A 24,243-nucleotide genomic window follows, 5' to 3' on the forward strand; every position below is an offset into this window, starting at 1 on the left:
CAGATATGTTCAGCAAACTGATACACTCTCATTGTCCTCCTATTTCAAAATCAACTCATTCTTTCCCACCACTAACAAATAATCCCCATAAAGGGATACAGTGTTACAGTAATACAGTGTTACAGTAATACAGTGTTACATTAATAGTGTTACAGTTATACAGTAATACAGTGTTACAGATATATAGTAATACAGTGTTACAGTAATACAGTGTTACAGTAATACAGTGTTACAGTAATACAGTGTTACAGTAATACAGTGTTACAGTGTTACAGATATATAGTAATACAGTGTTACAGTAATACAGTGTTACAGTTATATAGTAATACAGTGTTACAGCTATATAGTAATACAGTGTTACAGATATATAGTAATACAGTGTTACAGTAACAGTGTTACAGTTATACAGTGATACAGTGTTACAGTTATATAGTAATACAGTGTTACAGCTATATAGTAATACAGTGTTACAGATATATAGTAATACAGTGTTACAGTAACAGTGTTACAGTTATACAGTGATACAGTGTTACAGTTATATAGTAATACAGTGTTACAGTTATATAGTAATACAGTGTTACAGTAATAGTGTTACAGTTATACAGTAATACAGTAATACAGTGTTACAGTAATACAGTGTTACAGTTATATAGTAATACAGTGTTACAGCTATATAGTAATACAGTGTTACAGATATATAGTAATACAGTGTTACAGTAACAGTGTTACAGTTATACAGTGTTACAGTTATATAGTAATACAGTGTTACAGTAATAGTGTTACAGTTATACAGTGATACAGTGTTACAGTTATATAGTAATACAGTGTTACAGATATATAGTAATACAGTGTTACAGTAACAGTGTTACAGTTATACAGTGATACAGTGTTACAGTTATATAGTAATACAGTGTTACAGATATATAGTAATGCAGTGCTACATTAATACAGTGTTACAGTTATATAGTAATACAGTGTTACAGTTATATAGTAATACAGTGTTACAGTAATACAGTGCTACATTAATAGTGTTACAGTTATACAGTAATACAGTGTTACAGCTATATAGTAATACAGTGTTACAGTAATAGTGTTACAGTTATATAGTAATACAGTGTTACAGTTCTATAGTAATACAGTGTTACAGTTATATAGTAATACAGTGTTACAGCTATATAGTAATACAGTGTTACAGTTATATAGTAATACATTGTTACAGTTATATAGTAATACAGTGTTACAGATATATAGTAATACAGTGTTACAGTTATACAGTAATACAGTGTTACAGCTATATAGTAATACAGTGTTACAGTAATAGTGTTACAGTTATATAGTAATACAGTGTTACAGTTATATAGTAATACAGTGTTACAGTTATATAGTAATACAGTGTTACAGTTATATAGTAATGCAGTGCTACATTAATACAGTGTTACAGTTATATAGTAATACAGTGTTACAGTTATATAGTAATACAGTGTTACAGTTATATAATAATACAGTGTTACAGTTATATAGTAATACAGTGTTACAGATATATAGTAATACAGTGTTACAGATATATAGTAATGCAGTGCTACATTAATACAGTGTTACAGTAATACAGTGTTACAGATATATAGTAATACAGTGTTACAGATATATAGTAATACAGTGTTACAGTAATAGTGTTACAGTTATATAGTAATACAGTGTTACAGTTATATAGTAATACAGTGTTACAGTTATATAGTAATACAGTGTTACAGATATATAGTAATACAGTGTTACATTAATACAGTGTTACAGTTATATAGTAATACAGTGTTACAGTTATATAGTAATACAGTGTTACAGTTATATAGTAATACAGTGTTACAGATATATAGTAATACAGTGTTACAGTAATAGTGTTACAGTTATATAGTAATACAGTGTTACAGTTATATAGTAATACAGTGTTACAGTTATATAGTAATGCAGTGTTACAGTTATATAGTAATACAGTGTTACAGTTATATAGTAATACAGTGTTACAGTTATATAGTAATACAGTGTTACAGTTATATAGTAATACAGTGTTACAGATATATAGTAATACAGTGTTACAGATATATAGTAATACAGTGTTACATTAATACAGTGTTACAGTTATATAGTAATACAGTGTTACAGTTATATAGTAATACAGTGTTACAGTTATATAGTAATACAGTGTTACAGATATATAGTAATACAGTGTTACAGTAATAGTGTTACAGTTATATAGTAATACAGTGTTACAGTTATATAGTAATACAGTGTTACAGTTATATAGTAATGCAGTGTTACAGTTATATAGTAATACAGTGTTACAGTTATATAGTAATACAGTGTTACAGTTATATAGTAATACAGTGTTACAGTTATATAGTAATACAGTGTTACAGATATATAGTAATACAGTGTTACAGATATATAGTAATACAGTGTTACAGATATATAGTAATACAGTGTTACAGTAATAGTGTTACAGTTATATAGTAATACACTGTTACAGTTATATAGTAATATAGTGTTACAGTTATATAGTAATACAGTGTTACAGATATATAGTAATACAGTGTTACATTAATACAGTGTTACAGTTATATAGTAATACAGTGTTACAGTTATATAGTAATACAGTGTTACAGTTATATAGTAATACAGTGTTACAGTTATATAGTAATACAGTGTTACAGATATATAGTAATGCAGTGCTACATTAATACAGTGTTACAGTAATACAGTGTTACAGATATATAGTAATACAGTGTTACAGATATATAGTAATACAGTGTTATAGTAATACAGTGTTACAGTAATACAGTGTTACAGATATATAGTAATACAGTGTTACAGATATATAGTAATACAGTGTTATAGTAATACAGTGTTACAGTAATACAGTGTTACAGATATATATTAATACAGTGTTACAGATATATAGTAATACAGTGCTACATTAATACAGTGTTACAGTAATACAGTGTTACAGATATATAGTAATACAGTGTTACAGTTATATAGTAATACAGTGTTACAGATATATAGTAATACAGTGTTACAGTTATACAGTAATAGTGTTACAGATATGTAGTAATACAGTGTTACAGATATATAGTAATACAGTGTTACAGATATATAGTAATACAGTGTTACAGATATATAGTATACAGTTTTACAGATATATAGTAATACAGTGTTACATTAATACAGTGTTACAGATATATAGTATTACAGTGTTACAGATATATAGTAATACAGTGTTACAGTTATACAGTAATAGTGTTACAGATATATAGTAATACAGTGTTACAGATATATAGTAATACAGTGTTACAGTTATACAGTAATAGTGTTACAGATATATAGTAATAGTGTTACAGTAATAGTGTTACAGTTATATAGTAATACAGTGTTACAGTTATATAGTAATGCAGTGTTACAGTAATACAGTGTTTCCCCCTGTCCTCAACAGTGATTATGACTTGACTGCATAGCTCACCTTCTAACCTTAACCCTTCTCCCATGGCCCTGTCCTCAACCGTGATAATGACTTGACTGCATTGCTCACCTTCTAACCTTTAACCCCTCCCCCCTGACCCTGTCCTCAGCATTGATAATGTCCCCGGGTTTACAAGCCGGCCCAAGATTCCCCGCACGCCGGAGAGTGATGCACCAGGCGTGGATCCTCGAAGGGGTCGCGTTGTCCCGCCACTGGCCCCCCAGTTCTCCCAGTCTGAGCCCCAGCAGAGCAGCAGCCGACCTGGATCAGGGGCCTCCGTCACAGTGGGAGGGCCAGGGGGCGGCAGACAGAGTGAGTGTGAACTGTGAAGTCTTAAACATCACAGCTCTCTTTCTAACTCTCTCTCTCTCTCTCTCTCTCTCTCTCTCTCTCTCTCTATCTCTGTCTTTTTCTCTCTCTCTCTCTCTCTCTCTCTCTCTCTCTCTCTCTCGCTCTCGCTCTCTCTGAGCCATGGGCAAGCCAAACATTGCCAATAAAAAATACTAAATTCACAATTAATAAGGCCTAAAAAAAGACATTGAATAATTAGAATCAAATATGAAAATGAAACAACTTATTTTGAATGAGCTGTGGCTAATGCCACAAACACAACAGAATAGTTATAAGGACTTCAGTTTTAACAGCATTTTACCCTCTCATAAAATGTAGGCATTACTTTTCACAGACAAGATGCAGATGTGTACATGAAATGATCATACAGATTTGGATGCAGTGTGCCCAAACCATGTCTAAATACGTGGGCGTATAATATTAAGGAAATGTAGACTATGGAGGGTTTTACGTACATCCAAACTTTTTACAGGAGCTGGACAAAAATCCAATGTATAGAGAAAGGAGGATATACTGCTCCCAGATGTAATGGTTTGTAAAAAATCATGGAACCGTCTTACAGATCGCATTTGCACTACAGAAATAGCAGGACGGCTAATGAATTGCATTGCATGCGAGCCATGGACGTTTTCACCATAAATCCGTGGATGGTGAATCCTTCTAATAAGTTTGTTTTGTAATCAAATGAAACAAAAAAACAGGATGTTTTTTAACCTCTCTAGGGGGTGTGGGACGCTAGCATCCCACCTGGCCAACATCTGGTAAAATTGCAGAGCGCCAAATTCAAAAACAGAAATACTCATAATAAAAATTCTAAAAACATTCACGTGTTAATCCAACCGTTGTGTCAGATTTCAAAAAGGCTTTACGGCGAAAGCATACCATGCGATTATCTGAGGACAGTGCCCGGCACACAAAACATTACAAACATTTACCAGCCAAGTAGAGGAGTGACAAAAGTCAGAAATAGCGATAAAGTTAATCACTTACCTTTCATGATCTTCATACGGTTGCACTCACAAGACTCCCAGTTACCCAATAAATGTTTGTTTTGTTCGATAAAGTCCCTCTTTATATACAAAAACCTCAGTTTTGTTGGCACGTTTTGTTCAGTAATCCAATGGCTCCAAGGCGGTCACAACAGGCAGAACAAAAAATCCCAAAAGTATCAGTAAAGTTTGTAGAAACATGTCAAACGATGTTTATAATCAATACACAGGTTGTTTTTTTGTCATAATAATCAATAATATTTCAACAATATGAGCTTTGTCAATATAAAAGAAAAACAAGAAAGGCCCACTCTCGGTCGTGCGCAGTTAACAGCTCTGGGACACTGCAGGGTCCACTCATTCAGAGTGGTCTTACTCTCTCATTTTTCTCTCTCACTTACATAGGAAGTGCAATTTGAGTCCTAAGTCATTGGATACTGTAAAGGCAGTCGATGGAAAACTACAAACATAAAAAAATCCCAACTCCTGGATGGATTTTTCTCAGGTTTTTGCCTGCCATATCAGTTCTGTTATACTCACAGACATTATTTTAACAGTTTTGGAAACTTTGTGGTTTCTATTTGTGTTTTCTATTCAAATCTACATCAAATTATATGCATATGCTAGCTTCTGGGTCTGAGTAACAGGCAGTTTACTTTGGGCATGCTTTTCATCCGGAGGTGAAAATAGTGCCCCCTACCCTAGTGTGGTTGAACAACAATATCTCTAAATAGGATGGGGTCAGAAGCATGATATCATACATGAATAACGCTCTGAGTTTATGAACGCCCAGAGCACACTCTGGCACTCCAGATAACATTACCAAAATCGATATTAGAAGTTGATCAACTTTCAAAGTAGAATCAATCAATCAATCAAATTTATTTATAAAGCCCTTTTTACATCAGCTACTGTAAAGTGCTGTACAGAAACCCAGCCTAAAACCCCAAACAGCAAGCAATGCATGTGTAGAAGCACGTTGGCTCTGAAAAACTCCCTAGAAAAGCCAGAACCTAGGAAGAAACGTAGAGGAACCAGGCTATGAGAGGTGGCCAGTCCTCTTCTGGCTGTGCCGGGTGGAGAATTACCTTCCCATTGTTCCGCAACTATATTGTATCATATACACATTTCTAGTCTCTACTTTTATCCAACGTAAAAAACTAAGATTTGCTACATCAGCCCGAATCGAGCCAGTTGGACACATACTGTTATGTTACAGCCTTGTCCTAAAATTGATTAAATTGGGGGATTTTCCATCAGAGATGGCCACTCAAGGACATTCCCGAAGCTACTCCTGCGTTGTCTCCTGCGTTGTGTGCTTAGGGTTGTTGTCCTGTTGAAAGGTGAACCTTTGCCCCAGTCTGAGGTCCTGAGCCCTCTGGAGCAGGTTTTCATCAAGGATCTCTTTGTACTTTGCTCCATTCATCTTTCCCTCTATCCTGACTAGTCTCCCAGTCTCTGCCACTGTAAAACATCCCCACAGCATGATGCTGCCACCACCATGCTTCACTGTAGGGATGAGGTCAGGATTCCTCCAGTTGTTGATGTTTGGCATTCAGACCAATGAATTCAATCTTGGTTTCATCAGACCAGAGAATCTGGTTTCTCATGTCCTGAGAGTCCTTTAGGTGCATTTGGCAAACTCCAAGCGGGCTGTCATGTGCCTTTTACTGAGGAGTTATACTACTATAAAGAGTAGTATATATAGAGTGCTGCAGAGATGGTTGTCCTTCTGGAAGGTTCTCCCATCTCCACAGAGGAGCTCTATCAGAGTGACCATCGGGTTCTTGGTCACCTCCCTGACCAAGGCTTTTCTCCTCTGATTGCTCAGTTTGTCCAGGCGGCCAGCTGTAGGAAGAGTCTTGGTGGTTCCAAACTTATTCAATTTAAGAATGATGGAGGCCACTGTGTTCTTGGGGATCTTCAATGCTGCAGAAATGTTTTGGTACCCTTCCCCAGATCTGTTCCTCGACACAATCCTTTCTCTGAGCTCTACGGACAATTTATTCAACCTCATGGCTTGTTTTTTGTTCTGACATGCACTGTCAACTGTGGGACCTTATATAGACAGGTGTGTGCCTTTCCAAAACATGTCCAATCAATTTAATTTACCACAGGTGGACTTCAATCAAGTTGTAGAAACATCAAGAGTGATCAGTGGTAACAGGATGCACCTGAGCTCATACTTAAGGGTCTGAATACTTTTATAGATTTGCAAAAACCTGTTTTCACTTCGTCATTATTGGGTATTGTCTGTAGATTGATAAGGAAAAACTTATTTCTCTCATGTTTATGACAAATTTGTTTATTTTCCTGTTAGTGAGCATTTCTCCTTTGCCAAGATAATCCATCCACCTGACAGGTGTGGCATATCAAGAAGCTGTTTAAACAGCATGATCATTACACAGGTGCACCTTGTGCTGGGGACAATAAAAGGCCTCTCTAAAATATGAAGTTTTGTCAACCAACACAATGCAACAGATTTCTCAAATGAAGAGAATGTGCAATTGGCATGCTGACTGCAGGAATTTCTGCCAGAGCTGTTGCCAGAGAACTGAATGTTACGTCCAAACGGCCTCACAACTGCAGACCACGTGTAACCAGGCCAGTCCAGGACCTCCACATCCGGCTTCTTCACCTGCGGGATCATCTGAGACCAGCCACCCAGACAGAAACTCATCTGCGTGCTCGTCGTCCTCACCGGGGTCTTGACCTGACTGCAGTTCAGCGTTGTAACCGACTTCACTGGGCAAATGCTCACCTTCAATGGCCACTTGCTTGCTGGAGAAGTGTGCACTTCATGGATGAATCCCGGTTTCAACTGTACCGGACAGATGGCAGACTGGCGTCGTGTGGGCAAAAGATTTGCTGATGTCAACATTGTGAACAGGCATAAGCTACGGACAACGAACACAATTGCGTTTTATCTTTGGCAATTTGAACGCACGGAGATACCGTGACAAGATTCTAAGGCCCGTTGTTGTGCCATTCATCCATCACTGTCACCTCATGTTTCAGCATGATAATGCACAGTCCCATGTTGCAAGGATCTATACACAATTCCTAGAAGCTGAATATGTCCCAGTTCTTCCATGGCTTTCATACTCACCCAGACATGTCACCCAATAGTTTGGGATGCTCTGGATCCACATGTATGACAGCATGTTCCAGTTCCCACCAATATCCTGCAACTTCACACAATTCCACAGGCCACAATCATTAGCCTGATCTGGCAAATGGTGGTCACACCAGATACTGACTGGTTTTCTGATCCACGCCCCTACCTTTGTTTTAAGATATCTGTGACCAACAGATGCATATCTGTATTCCCAGTCATGTAATCCATAGGTTAGGGCCTCATGAATTTATTTGAATTGACCGATTTCCTTTATATAAACTGTAACTCGGTAAAATCTTTGAAATTGTGGCATGTTGCATTTATATTTTTGCTCAGTGTACATGCCAAGTGGTTAACTAACGTGTGTTTGACAAGAGCACCTCCTTGGTACCCATAACCCCCTGGGGGATGTTGAATGATTTGTACCAGGACGTTCTGGTGTCATTCACTACGGGGATTTTTTTTTTGCCTCTCATTCGGTGCTGGCTGTTGTAGGCCAAGCTTTTAATTGGTCCTCTTTGGTGGGTGATTTTGTTGTTGTTGTGATCCACCCTAATCACGGGCTACTGTTAACCTGGGTAGACAAGAAGTGAAATGATAACACAAACAGGTCTGCTACCCAGGCTGTTTCCCCAACATTTTGTCATTCTAAGGTGGTGCGCCCCCCCAAAAAGCAGCATCCTGTGCTATAAATGTTACACTTTTCTACTGAAGCCAATCACAGGGAAACGGATTGGGAGAAGAACCTATCGTCTGGCCCCGGTGGACTTTTAGCTGGAGGTCAGGAATCTTACAGTTGCTCCAACACTTAGTGTGTTGTGTTGTGTATTTACGTACACTATTCAGTAAATTAATTGTTCAGATCATTTCTGTGGCTGTTGTATAACACTAAGCATGATGTGACAGAATGGATATTTTAGCTCAAAGTATTCGGAACAGAATGGCTCTTTTAACTCAGTGTTCTGGACAGAATGCCTCTTTAAGCTCAAAGTGTTCTGGACAGAATAGCTCTTTTAACTCAGTGTTCTGGACAGAATGCCTCTTTAATCTCAAAGTATTCTGGACAGAATGTCTCTTTTAACTCAGTGTTCTGGACAGAATAGCTCTTTAATCTCAAAGTATTCTGGACAGAATAGCTCTTTAATCTCAAAGTGTTCTGGACAGAATAGCTCTTTTAACTCAGTGTTATGGACATAATGTCTCTTTTAACTCAGTGTTGTGGACAGAATGTCTCTTAACTCAGTGTTGTGGACAGAATGTCTCTTTTAACTCAGTGTTGTGGACAGAATAGCTCTTTAATCTCAAAGTGTTCTGGACAGAATGTCTCTTTTAACTCAGTGTTATGGACATAATGTCTCTTTTAACTCAGTGTTGTGGACAGAATGTCTCTTTTAACTCAGTGTTGTGGACAGAATGTCTATTTTAACTCAGTGTTGTGGACAGAATGGCTCAAAGGGCAGGCAGACAGGCAGGCCTATGTGTGCCTGTGGTGTGTGTCGTATTATTACACAAGCCATTGTGTCATGCCTCATCTGTCAAAAGCAAAGCCATTTCAAAACTAACAAAACATGACAGCAATATTGGCTTACGCCTTCAAACCACACACTGATCTTATTGCTAGCACAATGGCTAATGTTGGGAAAGCTTTTATTAGACTTTAAAATAAGCCGTATTGACATAATGGCTACCACGTAGATCTCGTGCTGTCTTCTCAAAGATCAGCGATTGGGCAACGTTTTAGATACTGTGTTAGCTTTATTGCGTGCTTCCTGATAAAGCTATGACACGTCTTAATTGAACATAGAGATAAGATGGATGGACAGTCTCTTGTTTGCAGTGTGATCTCTTAGTCCCGAGATAACATATTGGGTCTTTTCTCTCTCTCTGGGTCTATCTTTCTCTCTCTCTCTCTCTCTGTCTCTCCTTCACTGTCTTTAACACATTTGGAAGTCATTGTTATGATTCTCTATAGGGGGATGGACCTTCTACACTGTAGTTTAACATGACTCTATAGGGGGATGGACCTTCTACACTGTAGTTTAACATGACTATAGGGGGAAGGACCTTCTACACTGTAGTTTAACATGACTCTATAGGGGGATGGACCTTCTACACTGTAGTTTAACATGACTCTATAGGGGGATGGACCTTCTACACTGTAGTTTAACATGACTCTATAGGGGGATGGACCTTCTACACTGTAGTTTAACATGACTCTATAGGGGGAGGGATCTTCTACACTGTAGTTTAACATGACTCTATAGGGGGATGGACCTTCTACACTGTAGTTTAACATGACTCTATAGGGGGATGGACCTTCTACACTGTAGTTTAACATGACTCTATAGGGGGATGGACCTTCTACACTGTAGTTTAACATGACTCTATAGGGGATGGACCTTCTACACTGTAGTTTAACATGACTCTATAGGGGGATGGACCTTCTACACTGTAGTTTAACATGACTCTATAGGGGGATGGACCTTCTACACTGTAGTTTAACATGACTCTATAGGGGGATGGACCTTCTACACTGTAGTTTAACATGACTCTATAGGGGGATGGACCTTCTACACTGTAGTTTAACATGACTCTATAGGGGGATGGACCTTCTACACTGTAGTTTAACATGACTCTATAGGGGGATGGACCTTCTACACTGTAGTTTAACATGACTCTATAGGGGGATGGACCTTCTACACTGTAGTTTAACATGACTCTATAGGGGGATGGACCTTCTACACTGTAGTTTAACATGACTCTATAGGGGGATGGACCTTCTACACTGTAGTTTAACATGACTCTATAGGGGGATGGACCTTCTACACTGTAGTTTAACATGACTCTATAGGGGGATGGGGATGGACCTTCTACACTGTAGTTTAACCTGCCTCTATAGGATGATGGATCGTATGAACTATAGTTTAACTTGGAGTCGTCAGTGGAAGCTAATAATGACCCCTATACATCAACATGATGGTTCATTATAAAGCCTGTCTCAGTCAGCCCAGAGATGGGGATCTCGCTCGTTGTTTGAGTATGCTCATTTGAAGTAAGCTTCAAAGGGTCATGGACGTGATTGTTCCTGAGTAGTCAGGAAATCAGGAATTTCAGCATTTCGGACATACTCCTTTTGTAATTCATTGAATTGACCGTCCCTAAACCAAACTAAGTGTTTGTAAGTTTTATATTGGTTAGAGCCAACCTGGTAAGGAAGTAACGGCTCAAAATGTTTTGTTGGAGAGAGTGGTCATCAAGGACCAGGTTTATAAGGAAACACTGCTGTGACTGACAGAGCTGCTTCAGAAGGTCACTAAGAGGTGTTAGCTAGCCACCCTTGACTGGTCCACCGAGTGATCTGAGCTACAACAGCAAGGGCTGCAACGTTAGTGAGCGGACAGAGACCTGGGTCGTATTCCAGGAATCTTGGATTCCTGATCCAAGATGGCGTAGCAGTGCAAACGTGTTTCGTTCGTCCTCTCGTGTACTTCTCCATTTTAGTTAAATTATACCTTCCGGTAACCTGCCTCACCCAATGTGATACGGAACCACTATTATTTGTCATTTTTAGACCTTATAGCAAGAACCACAGCCATCAGAAGCTAACCAGCTAAATAGCTACAAGCTATATAGTCATTGTTAGCCACTGCTAGCGGCCTTTACCTTCTGCACAGCTAGCTGGCACCCACCGAGGTACCCTGTACAGAAGATATCCCGGAGGCCCACCTCCCGGCCTACTCAGTTGTTCACCCGGACTCCACCCAAAGACGGCTAGAATACACTACTCCACCGGATCCTTGCCGTAAGCTCTGGACCTTGGCACCGGATCACTGCTGCTGCCGAGTGGCTATAGTGGCTAACGCCTCTGTCCCGAAGCTAGCACCAGTTAGCCGTGAGCCAGGCGCATCTCCCGGATAGAAAACTAAATTACTACAACTACAATACCTCTTTCGCCACCTGGCTGGGATCCTTAGTCGACACAGCGCCCCGCCGCACCACCACGACAGCTCTGCCGACGAACACTCCATCCGCTGTGCCTTCAACCGGCCTCCGTCCGTCTACTAGCCCTGGGCTATTCCCACCTCCCACACATGCGGTGAGCTCACCCATTATAACCAGCTTATCCAGAGATACAACCTCTCTTATCATCACTCAGTGCCTGGGCTTACCTCCGCTGTACCTGCACCCCACCATACCCCTGTCTGCACATTATGCTCTGAATCTATTCTACCACGCCCAGAAATCTGCTCCTTTTATTCTTTGTCCCCAACGCTCTAGGCGACCAATTTTGATAGCCTTTAGCCGTTACCTCATCCTACTCCTCCTCTGTTTCTCGGGTGATGTGGAGGTAAACCCAGGCCCCACGTGTCCCCAGGCACCCTCATTTGTTGACTTCTGTGATCGAAAAAACCTTGGCTTCATGCATGTCAACATCAGAAGCCTCCTCCCTAAGTTTGTTTTACTCACTACTCACTGCTTTAGCACACTCTGCCAACCCTGATGTCCTTGCCGTGTCTGAATAGGAAGGCCACCAAAAATTCTGAGATTTCCATACCCAGCTACAACATTTTCTGTCAAGATAGAACTGCCAAAGGGGGAGGAGTTGCAATCTACTGCAGAGAGCCTGCAAAGTTCTGTCATATTTTCCAGGTCTATACCCAAACAGTTTTAACTTCTAATTTTAAAAATGAACCTCTCCAGAAATAAGTCTCTCACTGTTGCCGCCTGCTATCGACCCCCCCCCCCCCACACACCCCCTCCGCTCCCAGCTGTGCCCTGGACACCATTTGTGAATTGATCACCCCCCATCTAGCTTCAGAGTTCGTTTTGTTAGGTGACCTAAACTGGGATATGCTTAACACCCCGGCAGTCCTACAATCTAAGCTAGATGCCCTCAATCTCACACAAATCATCAAGGAACCCACCAGGTACAACCCCAAATCCATTAACATGGGCACCCTCATAGACATTATCCTGACCAACTTGCCCTCCAAATACACCTCCGCTGTTTTCAATCAGGATCTCAGAGATCACTGCCTCGTTGCCTGTATCCGCTATGGGTCCGCGGTCAAACGACCACCTCTCATCACTGTCAAACGCTCCCTAAAACACTTCTGCGAGCAGGCCTTTCTAATCGACCTGGCCCAGGTATCCTGGAAGGATATTGACCTCATCCGTCAGTCGAGGATGCCTGGTCATTCTTTAAAAGTAATTTCCTCACCATCTTAGATAAGCATGCCCCGTTCCAAAAAATGCTAAACTAAGAACAGATATAGCCCTTGGTTCACTCCAGACCTGACTGCCCTTGACCAGCACAAAAACATCCTGTGGCGGACTGCAATAGCATCGAATCGTCCCCGCGATATGCAACTGTTCAGGGAAGTCAGGAAACAATACACGCAGTCGTTCAGGAAAGCTAAGGCTAGCTTTTTCAAGCAGAAATTCGCATCCTCTAGCTCTAACTCCAAAAGGTTTTGGGACACTGTAAAGTCCATGGAGAACAAGAGCACCTCCTCCCAGCTACCCACTGCACTGAGGCTAGGTAACACGCTCACCACTGATAAATCCATGATAATCAAAAATTTCAATAAGCATTTCTCAACGGCTGGCCATGCCTTCCTCCTGGCTACTCCAACCCCGGCCAACAGCTCCGCCCCCCGCATCTACTCGCCGAAGCCTCCCCAGCTTCTCCTTCACCCATATCCAGACAGCAGATGTTCTGAAAGAGCTGCAAAACCTGGACAAATCAGCTGGGCTAGACAATCTGGACCCTCTCTTTCTAAAACTATCCGCCGCCATTGTTGCAACCTCTATTACCAGCCTGTTCAACCTCTTTCGTATCACCCGAGATCCTTAAAGATTGGAAAGCTGCCGCGGTCATCCCCCTCTTCAACGGGGGTGACCTATATCTATCCTGCCCTGCCTATTTAAAGTCTTCGAAAGCCAAGTTAATAAACAGATCACTGACCATTTCGAATCCCACCGTACCTTCTCCGCTGTGCAATCCGGCTTCCGAGCCGGTCACGGGTGCACCTCAGCCACGCTCAATGTACTAAGGTGGATCAGGGAATCTGCTTTGCTTTATCTTGGCCAGGTCGCAGTTGCAAATGAGAACTTGTTCTCAACTAGCCTACCTGGTTAAATAAAAGTGAAATTAATTAATTAATTAATTAATTAATTAGTACAAACCGGGGCAAAACATTTTGCAACAGATAAAAAAAAAAACAGCATTTCTTATTGAAGGTAATTCAAATAGTCCCTCTGTTTCAGTACCATTTTCTTCCGTTTGGTGCCTAAAAAACGTGGACTGAAAAACATGTTATATTGTCGACCTGCAGAGCGCCCCCTGAAGACAATAACAGATCCCCTGTTGTGTCGCTATGTCGACCAGAGCAGGTGGAAGAATGTGATGATGTGCTTGCATCATATACACACACACACACACACACACACACACACACACACTGACCCACTTGCTCATAGATAATCGATTTGATGATGAAATATTACTTAATTTTGCAGAGGGCCTCCATTCTTTTGATAGTCACTAGTGGTATAGAGTTCCAACCTGGTCTCATAGACACACATTAAATGTAAATCCGGGGACACTCAAATGAGTATGATATGTCACATTTGGTATGGTTACGATAGAAGTTTACTTAAGGAAATAGTAAAAAATAGGATGGATTGGTTGGCGAACGTGTAAATCAAATCACATTTTATTTGTCACATTCGCCAAATACAGTGAAATGCTTACTTACCAGCCCTTAACCAACAATGCAGTTTTAAGAAAAATAAGTGTCAAGTAAAGAATAGATAAGTGAAATTGTTTCATAAAAATAACAAACAGTTAAAGAGCAGCAGTAAAGTAACAGTAGCGAGGCTATATACAGGGGTAACGGTACAGAGTCAATGTGGAGGCTATATACAGGGGTAACGGTACAGAGTCAATGTGGAGGCTATATACAGGGGGTACCGGTACAGAGTCAATGTGGAGGCTATATACAGGGGGTACCAGTACAGAGTCAATGTGGAGGCTATATACAGGGGGTACCGGTACAGAGTCAATGTGGAGGCTATATACAGGGGGTACTGGTACAGAGTCAATGTGGAGGCTATATACAGGGGGTACTGGTACAGAGTCAATGTGGAGGCTATATACAGGGTGTTACGGTACAGAGTCAATGTGGAGGCTATATACAGGGGTACCGGTACAGAGTCAATGTGGAGGCTATATACAGGGGGTACTGGTACAGAGTCAATGTGGAGGCTATATACAGGGGTAACGGTACAGAGTCAATGTGGAGGCTATATACAGGGGTAACGGTACAGAGTCAATGTGGAGGCTATATACAGGGGTACTGGTACAGAGTCAATGTGGAGGCTATATACAGGGGTACTGGTACAGAGTCAATGTGGAGGCTATATACAGGGTATTACGGTACAGAGTCAATGTGGAGGCTATATACAGGGGTAACGGTACAGAGTCAATGTGGAGGCTATATACAGGGGTACTGGTACAGAGTCAATGTGGAGGCTATATACAGGGTATTACGGTACAGAGTCAATGTGGAGGCTATATACAGGGGTAACGGTACAGAGTCAATGTGGAGGCTATATACAGGGGGTACCGGTACAGAGTCAATGTGGAGGCTATATACAGGGGTAACGGTACAGAGTCAATGTGGAGGCTATATACAGGGGGTACCGGTACAGAGTCAATGTGGAGGCTATATACAGGGGGTAACGGTACAGAGTCAATGTGGAGGCTATATACAGGGGGTACCGGTACAGAGTCAATGTGGAGGCTATATACAGGGGTAACGGTACAGAGTCAATGTGGAGGCTATATACAGGGGTAACGGTACAGAGTCAATGTGGAGGCTATATACAGGGGGTACCGGTACAGAGTCAATGTGGAGGCTATATACAGGGGGTAACGGTACAGAGTCAATGTGGAGGCTATATACAGGGGGTACTGGTACAGAGTCAATGTGGAGGCTATATACAGGGGTAACGGTACAGAGTCAATGTGGAGGCTATATACAGGGGGTACCGGTACAGAGTCAATGTGGAGGCTATATACAGGGGGTACCGGTACAGAGTCAATGTGGAGGCTATATACAGGGGGTACCGGTACAGAGTCAATGTGGAGGCTATATACAGGGGGTACCGGTACAGAGTCAATGTGGAGGCTATATACAGGGTGTTACGGTACAGAGTCAATGTGGAGGCTATATACAGGGTATTACGGTACAGAGTCAATGTGGAGGCTATATACAGGGGGTACTGGTACATAGTCAATGTGGAGGCTATATACAGGGGGTAACGGTACAGAGTCAATGTGGAGGCTATATACAGGGGGTACTGGTACAGAGTCAATGTGGAGGCTATATACAGGGGGTAACGGTACAGAGTCAATGTGGAGGCTAAATACAGGGGGTACTGGTACAGAGTCAATGTGGAGGCTATATACAGGGGGTAACGGTACAGAGTCAATGTGGAGGCTATATACAGGGGGTACTGGTACATAGTCAATGTGGAGGCTATATACAGGGGGTAACGGTACAGAGTCAATGTGGAGGCTATATACAGGGGGTACTGGTACAGAGTCAATGTGGAGGCTATATACAGGGGGTAACGGTACAGAGTCAATGTGGAGGCTATATACAGGGGGTACTGGTACATAGTCAATGTGGAGGCTATATACAGGGGGTAACGGTACAGAGTCAATGTGGAGGCTATATACAGGGGGTACTGGTACAGAGTCAATGTGGAGGCTATATACAGGGGGTAACGGTACGGGGTAACGGTTCAAAGGTTGCGTGTTCAAATCTCATCACGGACAATTTTTGCTAATTAGCAACTTTGCAATTACTTAACGTGTTAGCGAACTCTTCCGCTAACCTTAATCCTTTAATCTAACTCCTAACCTTAACACTAACCGCTAACACCTAGCCTAGCTAATGTTAGTGTTAGCCACCTAGCTAACATATTATACATTTAACTTTTCTTTTTTTTATATATATATTGTACGAATTGCAGTTTGTAATACAGTATATCATACAAAATGGATGCTGGACATCTACAAATTAATACATAATTCGGAGTATCTCCCGGTTTTACATTTGATTATAACTCCTCGAGTCGTCAAGGTGGAGAGTTCCCAAATCCGGTTTCAGCGAAAAAAGGAAGTTCGTTTGAATTAGTTGTAATCCCTGAAAACCGGATACATCCGATTGTTGGTAACTTCGCTACGGGTGATGTATGGGTAACAGACTTGACGTGTTATGTACAACCAGCTTTTACACTATGATTTGCCTATTAGTTGTTCAATTTTTGTTTGGAAAAAAAAACGTATATTTCAAAAAAGGAACCGTTTCACTGTATTAAAACGACAGTTCATGTAACAGTGATGACCAGTGAGGGATAGATAGAAATGAATCACTAATCACAGTAAATAAATAATCTTCATAAATGACTGTCAAAGCAACACAATAACTAGGGCTTTACAATGATGGTGAAATGCTGGGTTTAAGTGGGTTAAAATCTTCCTAGATGTCACAGCTTGCACAGAGGAATGTATACAAATGCTGAATTTTGGCAATTTAGCAAGTCTTTATTCATAGAACAAAAATCTGATTTATTGAATTCTCCAGCTGGTCTTTATTAAAAAGTACTTCATTTAATCTAACAGGCTTTTAAAATTCAATATTGATTCACAATATCTACTTAAAATTTGGAAGATACGCAAAAGGCACTCTTTTTTTGTGAAATGGCCTTTGTGTGCTGATGAATATGGGAAGTCTTAACCCAATCACACATACGTTCTAACAATACTGTTGGCTATGATATTGCTCCCAGTATAACCACCTAACCCCTCACTCCTTCCCTCTTGCCACGCCCCCCCCCCTCTCTGCTCTCCAGGCAGCCAGTCGTACACAGGAAGTGAAAAGGACCTTTCACCACGGGGCCGCCATATCTCCTGAGGAGCCTCCAGCTTCCTGTAACTCCATCCGCAGGTTGTGATCAGGGTCAGGGCATTAGAGAGGCTAGAGGTCGGTGGAGAGGTGGAGGGAGAGAGAGAAGGGTAGGAAGGAGGGAGAGGTGGAGGAAGGGGGTAGAGAAGGAGGGAGTGGAGGGAGAGGGGTCGAGAAGGAGGGAGAGGTGGAGGGAGAGCGAAAGCATAGGAAACAATGTGCAGGATTGTAGCTCGGGGAGGGGCCCCTTTCAAACCTCGGTATAGAACACTTTGGTAACACAACACTGCTCTCAAATAAGCACAACAACAAATAAGCTTGCAAGCCGCTTGATACGCCCTACCTACCTAACCAGCTGGACAAGGCTTTCTTCTCTTTACCTATTTCTCTCTTTTAACTCTCTCTCCTGGAGAATAAACACCAAAGTACTCGCTCTCCCATGTCATCTTAAACACATTGGACGTTACATAACCAGCTACTGGACAAAATTCATTCATTCCAAATCTATGGTACCGTGAACATCACCAGCTATAATGTAGTAGCACTATTGCTAACCAAAGGCTGTGTCTCATCAAAGATGGTTGAAAGGGTTGATCGAGGGTTCCTTCCACCATGTTGCTTTTCCGCTTGACTGTTAGGAATTTTAAATGAGTGACCCATTGAGGAAGGAGGAAATTATTTAGTATTTATGACTAACACTATGGTTAATGGAGTAGGGCTCCTTTACAGACATCTATTTATGACGAACGCTGTGGTGAGTACATAGTAAAACAAATAAAACATGTAATCAGTGTCTTATAACGTCCCTCCGTTTCCGGTGACGAGGTGGACGTAGTACAGGGTATATAACATGCTCAGGTGAAATAAAGCTGGACTTTGGCCACCTTTTCCTTTTCAGTTTAAAAGGTTTTGATTTTGTTTGGTTTTGACTCGGCCTTCCTAATCCATATCCAGTGGCTCAATGACTGATTCTGCCCTCCTGCTTTCCATCTGAACTTTAAAGCCCTCCAGTTTAACGCTTAATCCTTTTAAGCCTATACTTAAATGCTTAACTAATACTTTCGTAGGAACTACATAAAACAGCTGTAGACAGTATTTTTACAACCAACCAATACACGTCACATTATGGACAAGTCTCTGTTTTGTCCAGGAATTAATTTTTCCTTCGTTCTATACGGATGCTCATAAAGAAACCAGGATTTAAATTTTTTTGGGTCTGTGTGTTTATCAAAATCAAGTTGTTACGCTGGTCTGGATCGTCTCTTGACTTGTAAATAGTTTGTTGGTTGCTCAGCTCTTTGAAGGGAAATGTCAACTAAGTGAATATCAGCTTTGCTTTGATTTGTTATCGTAATTCACTTTGAATAGCTGCTTTCATTGAACTTTTCATTATGTTAAATTATAGTGTTTACAAGAAAGACACAAAGATGATGTACTTCTGTCAGGCTAGTGTAGATTAGACTGTAGATAATCATCTGTCAGGCTAGTGTACATTAGACTGTAGACAATCATCTGTCAGGCTAGTGTACATTAGACTGTAGATAATCATCTGTCAGGCTAGTTAGTGTACATTAGACTGTAGATAATCATCTGTACATTATGAGGTTTTATTCGCGTATAAAATCAATCACATAACGTAGGCTACTTGAATCCGGGTGACATTTAACATTTCCACAGTTTCACCGATGCTTCACTGTACAGTATTTCTGTAATATGTAGCTGCATTTGTGTGATAATGTATTTTGACACAGTAGCAATGAATTGTCATATCTTTGTATACGTGAATTAAATAAACTTTTAAGTGTTATGTATGCTGTCTTACACTTGTAACCGATTTAAACCAAGTCCTCCTGAACTAAAGAGCATGTTCAATGGAGATTCTCTATTGAACATACTTCTTAGTCCAGGACTAAGCTTAATCTGTGTCTGGGAAACTGGTCTAAACCATAACAAATGATTGCAAACGTATTTTCTTAAGCGTACCTTTCAAGAAATGTTGAAAGGGACACAAGTCTTGCCCCTCATCTCAAACAATGCCATTACCATTGAGAGTTATAGACTCAGTGGCCAGTTTATTAGGTGTACCCCCACCCCGTTCACGAAAATGGTTTGCTCCTACAGACAGTGAGTCACATGGCTGTGTCTTGCTATATAAAGCAAGCAGGCAGACAGGCATCAAGACATTCAGTTACTGTTTTATTTAACGTTAGAATGGGCCCAGCGAGTGACCTAAGTGACTGCGTGTGGGTATGATCGTCGGTGCCAGGCGCGTCGGTTCCAGTATCTCAGAAACAGCCGGCTTCCTTTTTTACGCACCACGGTGTCTAGTGCAGCGGTTCCCAAACTAGGGGTCGCGACCAGTTGCCTGATATGAAAATGGGGTCGTGGGAGAATTTTCAAACTCAAAAATAAACTTCCCCAGCTTATGCTCTCCAAATGGACGTTAGCTGTGAAGGACTGAGATGTCCCATGCATTTACTTTTGTTCGCTATACATGTCAGGGGATGCTATTCACGAGGATGTATTCTTCTGTCTCGTGATACCTGAGCATGACACGGCACAGGGGATGTTTAGTGCGCTGTGTGGCTATATTAACATAAAACGGATTCCATGGGATCTAATTTTATTTTTTATTTAACCTTTATTTAACCAGGTAGGCTAGTTGAGAACACCTTTATTTAACCAGGTAGGCTAGTTGAGAACACCTTTATTTAACCAGGTAGGCTAGTTGAGAACACCTTTATTTAACCAGGTAGGCTAGTTGAGAACACCTTTATTTAACCAGGTAGGCTAGTTGAGAACACCTTTATTTAACCAGCTAGGCCAGTTGAGAACAAGTTCTCATTTACAACTGCGACCTGGCCAAGATAAAGCATAGCAGTGTGAACAGACAACAACACAGAGTTACACATGGAGTAAACAATAAACAAGTCAATAACACAATAGAAAAAAATAAATAGTCTATATACATTGTGTGCAAAAGGCATGAGGAGGAAGGAGAATAATTACAATTTAACAGGTTAACACTGGAGTGATAAATGATCAAATGGTAATGTACAGGTAGAGATACTGGTGTGCAAAAGAGCAGAAAAGTAAATAAATAAAAACAGTATGGGGATGAGGTAGGTAAAAATGGGTGGGCTATTTACAATCATGTTGAGTGGTGAGCTTATGCACAGATGAGACTCCGTCTGTGGCGGGCAGGCCTCTGCGCTCTAGTTATGAATGAGTCTCCCTCTGCCAGATGGACGCAAAAGAGAGCCACCGGCTGCAAAAGAGCTGAGCACAGAACTCAGAGATATACTGCAGCAGGTAACTTTGATTGTAAACGACATTAATGCACATCCACTGCACGCCTGTTAGCACAACTGTGTGGAGATATGGGATCAGAGCATGACAATAGTCTATTTTACACTGAGGCTTGGTGGTCGTCAAGGAGGCGTGTTGGAAAGATGTTTTTGCATTGAGAGAGGAACTGTTGTCATTCACAATGGATAGAAAATTAACCAAGTCTTTCTGTGTGTGTGTGTTTTTTTCTTTTTACATCCATTGTGAATGACAAGAGTTCGATTAACCCCAGTGTGAAATCGAACTTTGTCATGTTCGGTTTCCCAAATATGTGTGTTACACAGGCAAGGAGGCACATTTTCTTTTCATTGCACAGGAAGTCAACTAAGTCCGTTTTTTTTTTTTTTTTTTACGTGTAATGACAGGAAAATGTGTTTCCTTGCCTATGTAACAGACATTATTTGGGAAACTGAATGCAAGCATACAGGGAAAATACAAAAACATTCTACAGATGAGTGACGGAATCAGTGGATTCAGAGGAAATCATTCTTATTGGAGAGTCTTTCAAAAGCGAACCATGCCCCCTTCCCTCTGCTGTGCATGTTTCTAACAGGAAACAGTTGTGATGCCTGCACATCTCCAACGCTTGGAAGAGCACTTTGGGACATACTTCCCAATCCGTTTGGCTGTGATCCCGGCTCAGCTCAGCGGACATGCTGGTAAGTGAAATCGAACAGCTGATCGAGCTGTCATAATACCGAATGCAGACAACATAGTCCTGACTCAAAGGGAATACCCTTGCCGTCTCCCTCTGAGCATTAAAACTCACGGTACCCTTCGCCAGATCATACCTGTGTGAAGCTGTATTCAGGGCTCTTGTCTACATTAAAACCAAACAAACACTGCTCAAAAAAATAAAGGGAACACTAAAATAACACATCCTAGATCTGAATGAATGAAATATTCAGTGTAGATCCAGGTTGGATTGTGATCGCAGGGAAATACTGTTAGGATGTTTATCAATTGACTGACATAGCCCCAAATTTAAAAAAGTAAACATTGGCTGGTCTAGGGTTTACCGGCTATGGTGCGACCAAACAAAAAGCATCCAGTGAGCGGCAGTCCTGCGGGCAAAAACAGCTTGTTGATAAGAGAGGTCGAATGGAGAATGGCAAGAATCCTGCAAGCGAACAGGCAGAGGCCACAAACAGGCAAATAACAGTGGTGAGCAGAACATCATCTTGAAATACACAACTCGTCGGTCCTTGTCACGGATGGGCTATTGCAGCAGATAACCTCCCTGGGTTCCACTCCTAAAAACAAGAAGAAGCGGCTTCGGTGGGCACGCCATCACCAACACTGGACAATTGAGGAGTGGAAAAACATCCCCTGGTCTGATGAATCCCACTTCCTGTTGCGTCATGCTGATGGCAGAGTCAGGATTTGGCGTAAGCAGCGTGAGCACATGGCCCCATACCGCCAGGTATCAACGATGCGGTGCGGTGGGATGTTTTCCTTGGCGCACGTTAGGTCCCTTGATACCAGTTGAGCAACGTTTGAATGCCACACCTTATAGAATTGATGCCCCGAAGAATTCAGACTGCTCTGTAGGCATAGGTGGGTCCGACATGGTACGAAATGGGTGTACCTAATAAACTGGCAACTGAGTGTATAATACCACATTTCTATATATTAAAATGTATTAGTGGCGCACACATTGTGCAGATATATTGCGGGTGTAGCTAAATGCTTATGGTCCTACCGCCAACAGTGCAGTAATACCTAACAATACACGCAAATCAAATTAAGAAATATTAGAACGAGAAATGTCAAGAGTCCGCAATATAAATATACAGTGAGCTCCAACAGTATTGGAACAGTGACACATTACAATATTCAACGACTTGTATTTTAAAGCAAACGTCTTAATTCTGCATTCCTCCTCAGTGTTGGTGGATGAGAGAGTGTGGCGCTATGCCACACAGCCCTCATAGACGGTCCTCTCAGTGGCACACACACATGTCAAGAAAGCCAGCTATGTTGTGTCGGTGTGACACCTTATGGATGGAGTCCCTAATAAACATGAAGCATTGTTTTGCCAATTGGGGGGGGGGGGGGGGGGGGTCTCCAGAAGAACAAAGTCTGTAGGCCAGAAGTTGCTTTGTAAATAGTACCGGTTGAAGCAGGTCTAGTTCTTGGCATTCTAAACAGGTATAGTTCTTGGCATTCTAAGCAGGTCTAGTTCTTGGCATTCTAAACAGGTCTAGTTCTTGCCATTCTAAACAGGTCTAGTTCTTGCCATTCTAAGCAGGTCTAGTTCTTGGCATTCTAAGCAGGTCTAGTTCTTGGAATTCTAAGCAGGTCTAGTTCTTGGCATTCTAAACAGGTCTAGTTCTTGGCATTCTAAACAGGTCTAGTTCTTGCCATTCTAAGCAGGTCTAGTTCTTGGCATTCTAAGCAGGTCTAGTTCTTGGCATTCTAAGCAGGTCTAGTTCTTGCCATTCTAAGCAGGTCTAGTTCTTGGCATTCTAGGCAGATCTAGTTCTTGGCATTCTAAGCAGGTCTAGTTCTTGCCATTCTAAACAGGTCTAGTTCTTGGCATTCTAAGCAGGTCTAGTTCTTGGCATTCTAGGCAGGTCTAGTTCTTGGCATTCTAAGCAGGTCTAGTTCTTGCCATTCTAAACAGGTCTAGTTCTTGGCATTCTAAGCAGGTCTAGTTCTTGGCATTCTAGGCAGGTCTAGTTCTTGGCATTCTAAGCAGGTCTAGTTCTTGCCATTCTAAGCAGGTCTAGTTCTTGGCATTCTAGGCAGGTCTAGTTCCTGGCATTCTAAGCAGGTCCAGTTCTTGGCATTCTAGGCAGGTCTAGTTCTTGGCATTCTAAGCAGGTCTAGTTCTTGCCATTCTAAGCAGGTCTAGTTCTTGGCATTCTAAGCAGGTCTAGTTCTTGGAATTCTAAGCAGGTCTAGTTCTTGGCATTCTAAACAGGTCTAGTTCTTGGCATTCTA

The 24,243-nt window shown here is 41.3% G+C and overlaps 1 protein-coding gene across 4 annotated transcripts in view; it reads left to right on the forward strand.

Annotated features, from left to right (window-relative positions):
- Nucleotides 1–19,758, forward strand: part of LOC110527749 (lisH domain-containing protein ARMC9) — a 92,729-nt gene extending 72,971 nt beyond the window's left edge. For 3 of the 4 annotated variants that reach the window (XR_005052837.1, XR_005052830.1, XR_005052839.1), the window contains 3 exons: nucleotides 3,621–3,823; nucleotides 17,897–18,104; nucleotides 18,137–19,758. Coding sequence is in view for 1 of the 4 variants with exons in the window: in XM_036985001.1 (XP_036840896.1) it covers nucleotides 3,621–3,823; nucleotides 17,897–17,958 (265 nt within the window). In the remaining 3 variants the exon portion in view is untranslated. Of the gene's footprint in view, nucleotides 1–3,620; nucleotides 3,824–17,896 lie in introns of all 4 variants that reach the window. The other variant, XM_036985001.1, reaches the window with a different exon arrangement.
- The last annotated feature ends 4,485 nt before the right edge of the window (nucleotides 19,759–24,243 follow it).

The sequence above is a fragment of the Oncorhynchus mykiss genome, chromosome 1 (genome assembly GCF_013265735.2).
Source record: "Oncorhynchus mykiss isolate Arlee chromosome 1, USDA_OmykA_1.1, whole genome shotgun sequence".
Lineage (NCBI taxonomy): Eukaryota > Metazoa > Chordata > Actinopteri > Salmoniformes > Salmonidae > Oncorhynchus > Oncorhynchus mykiss.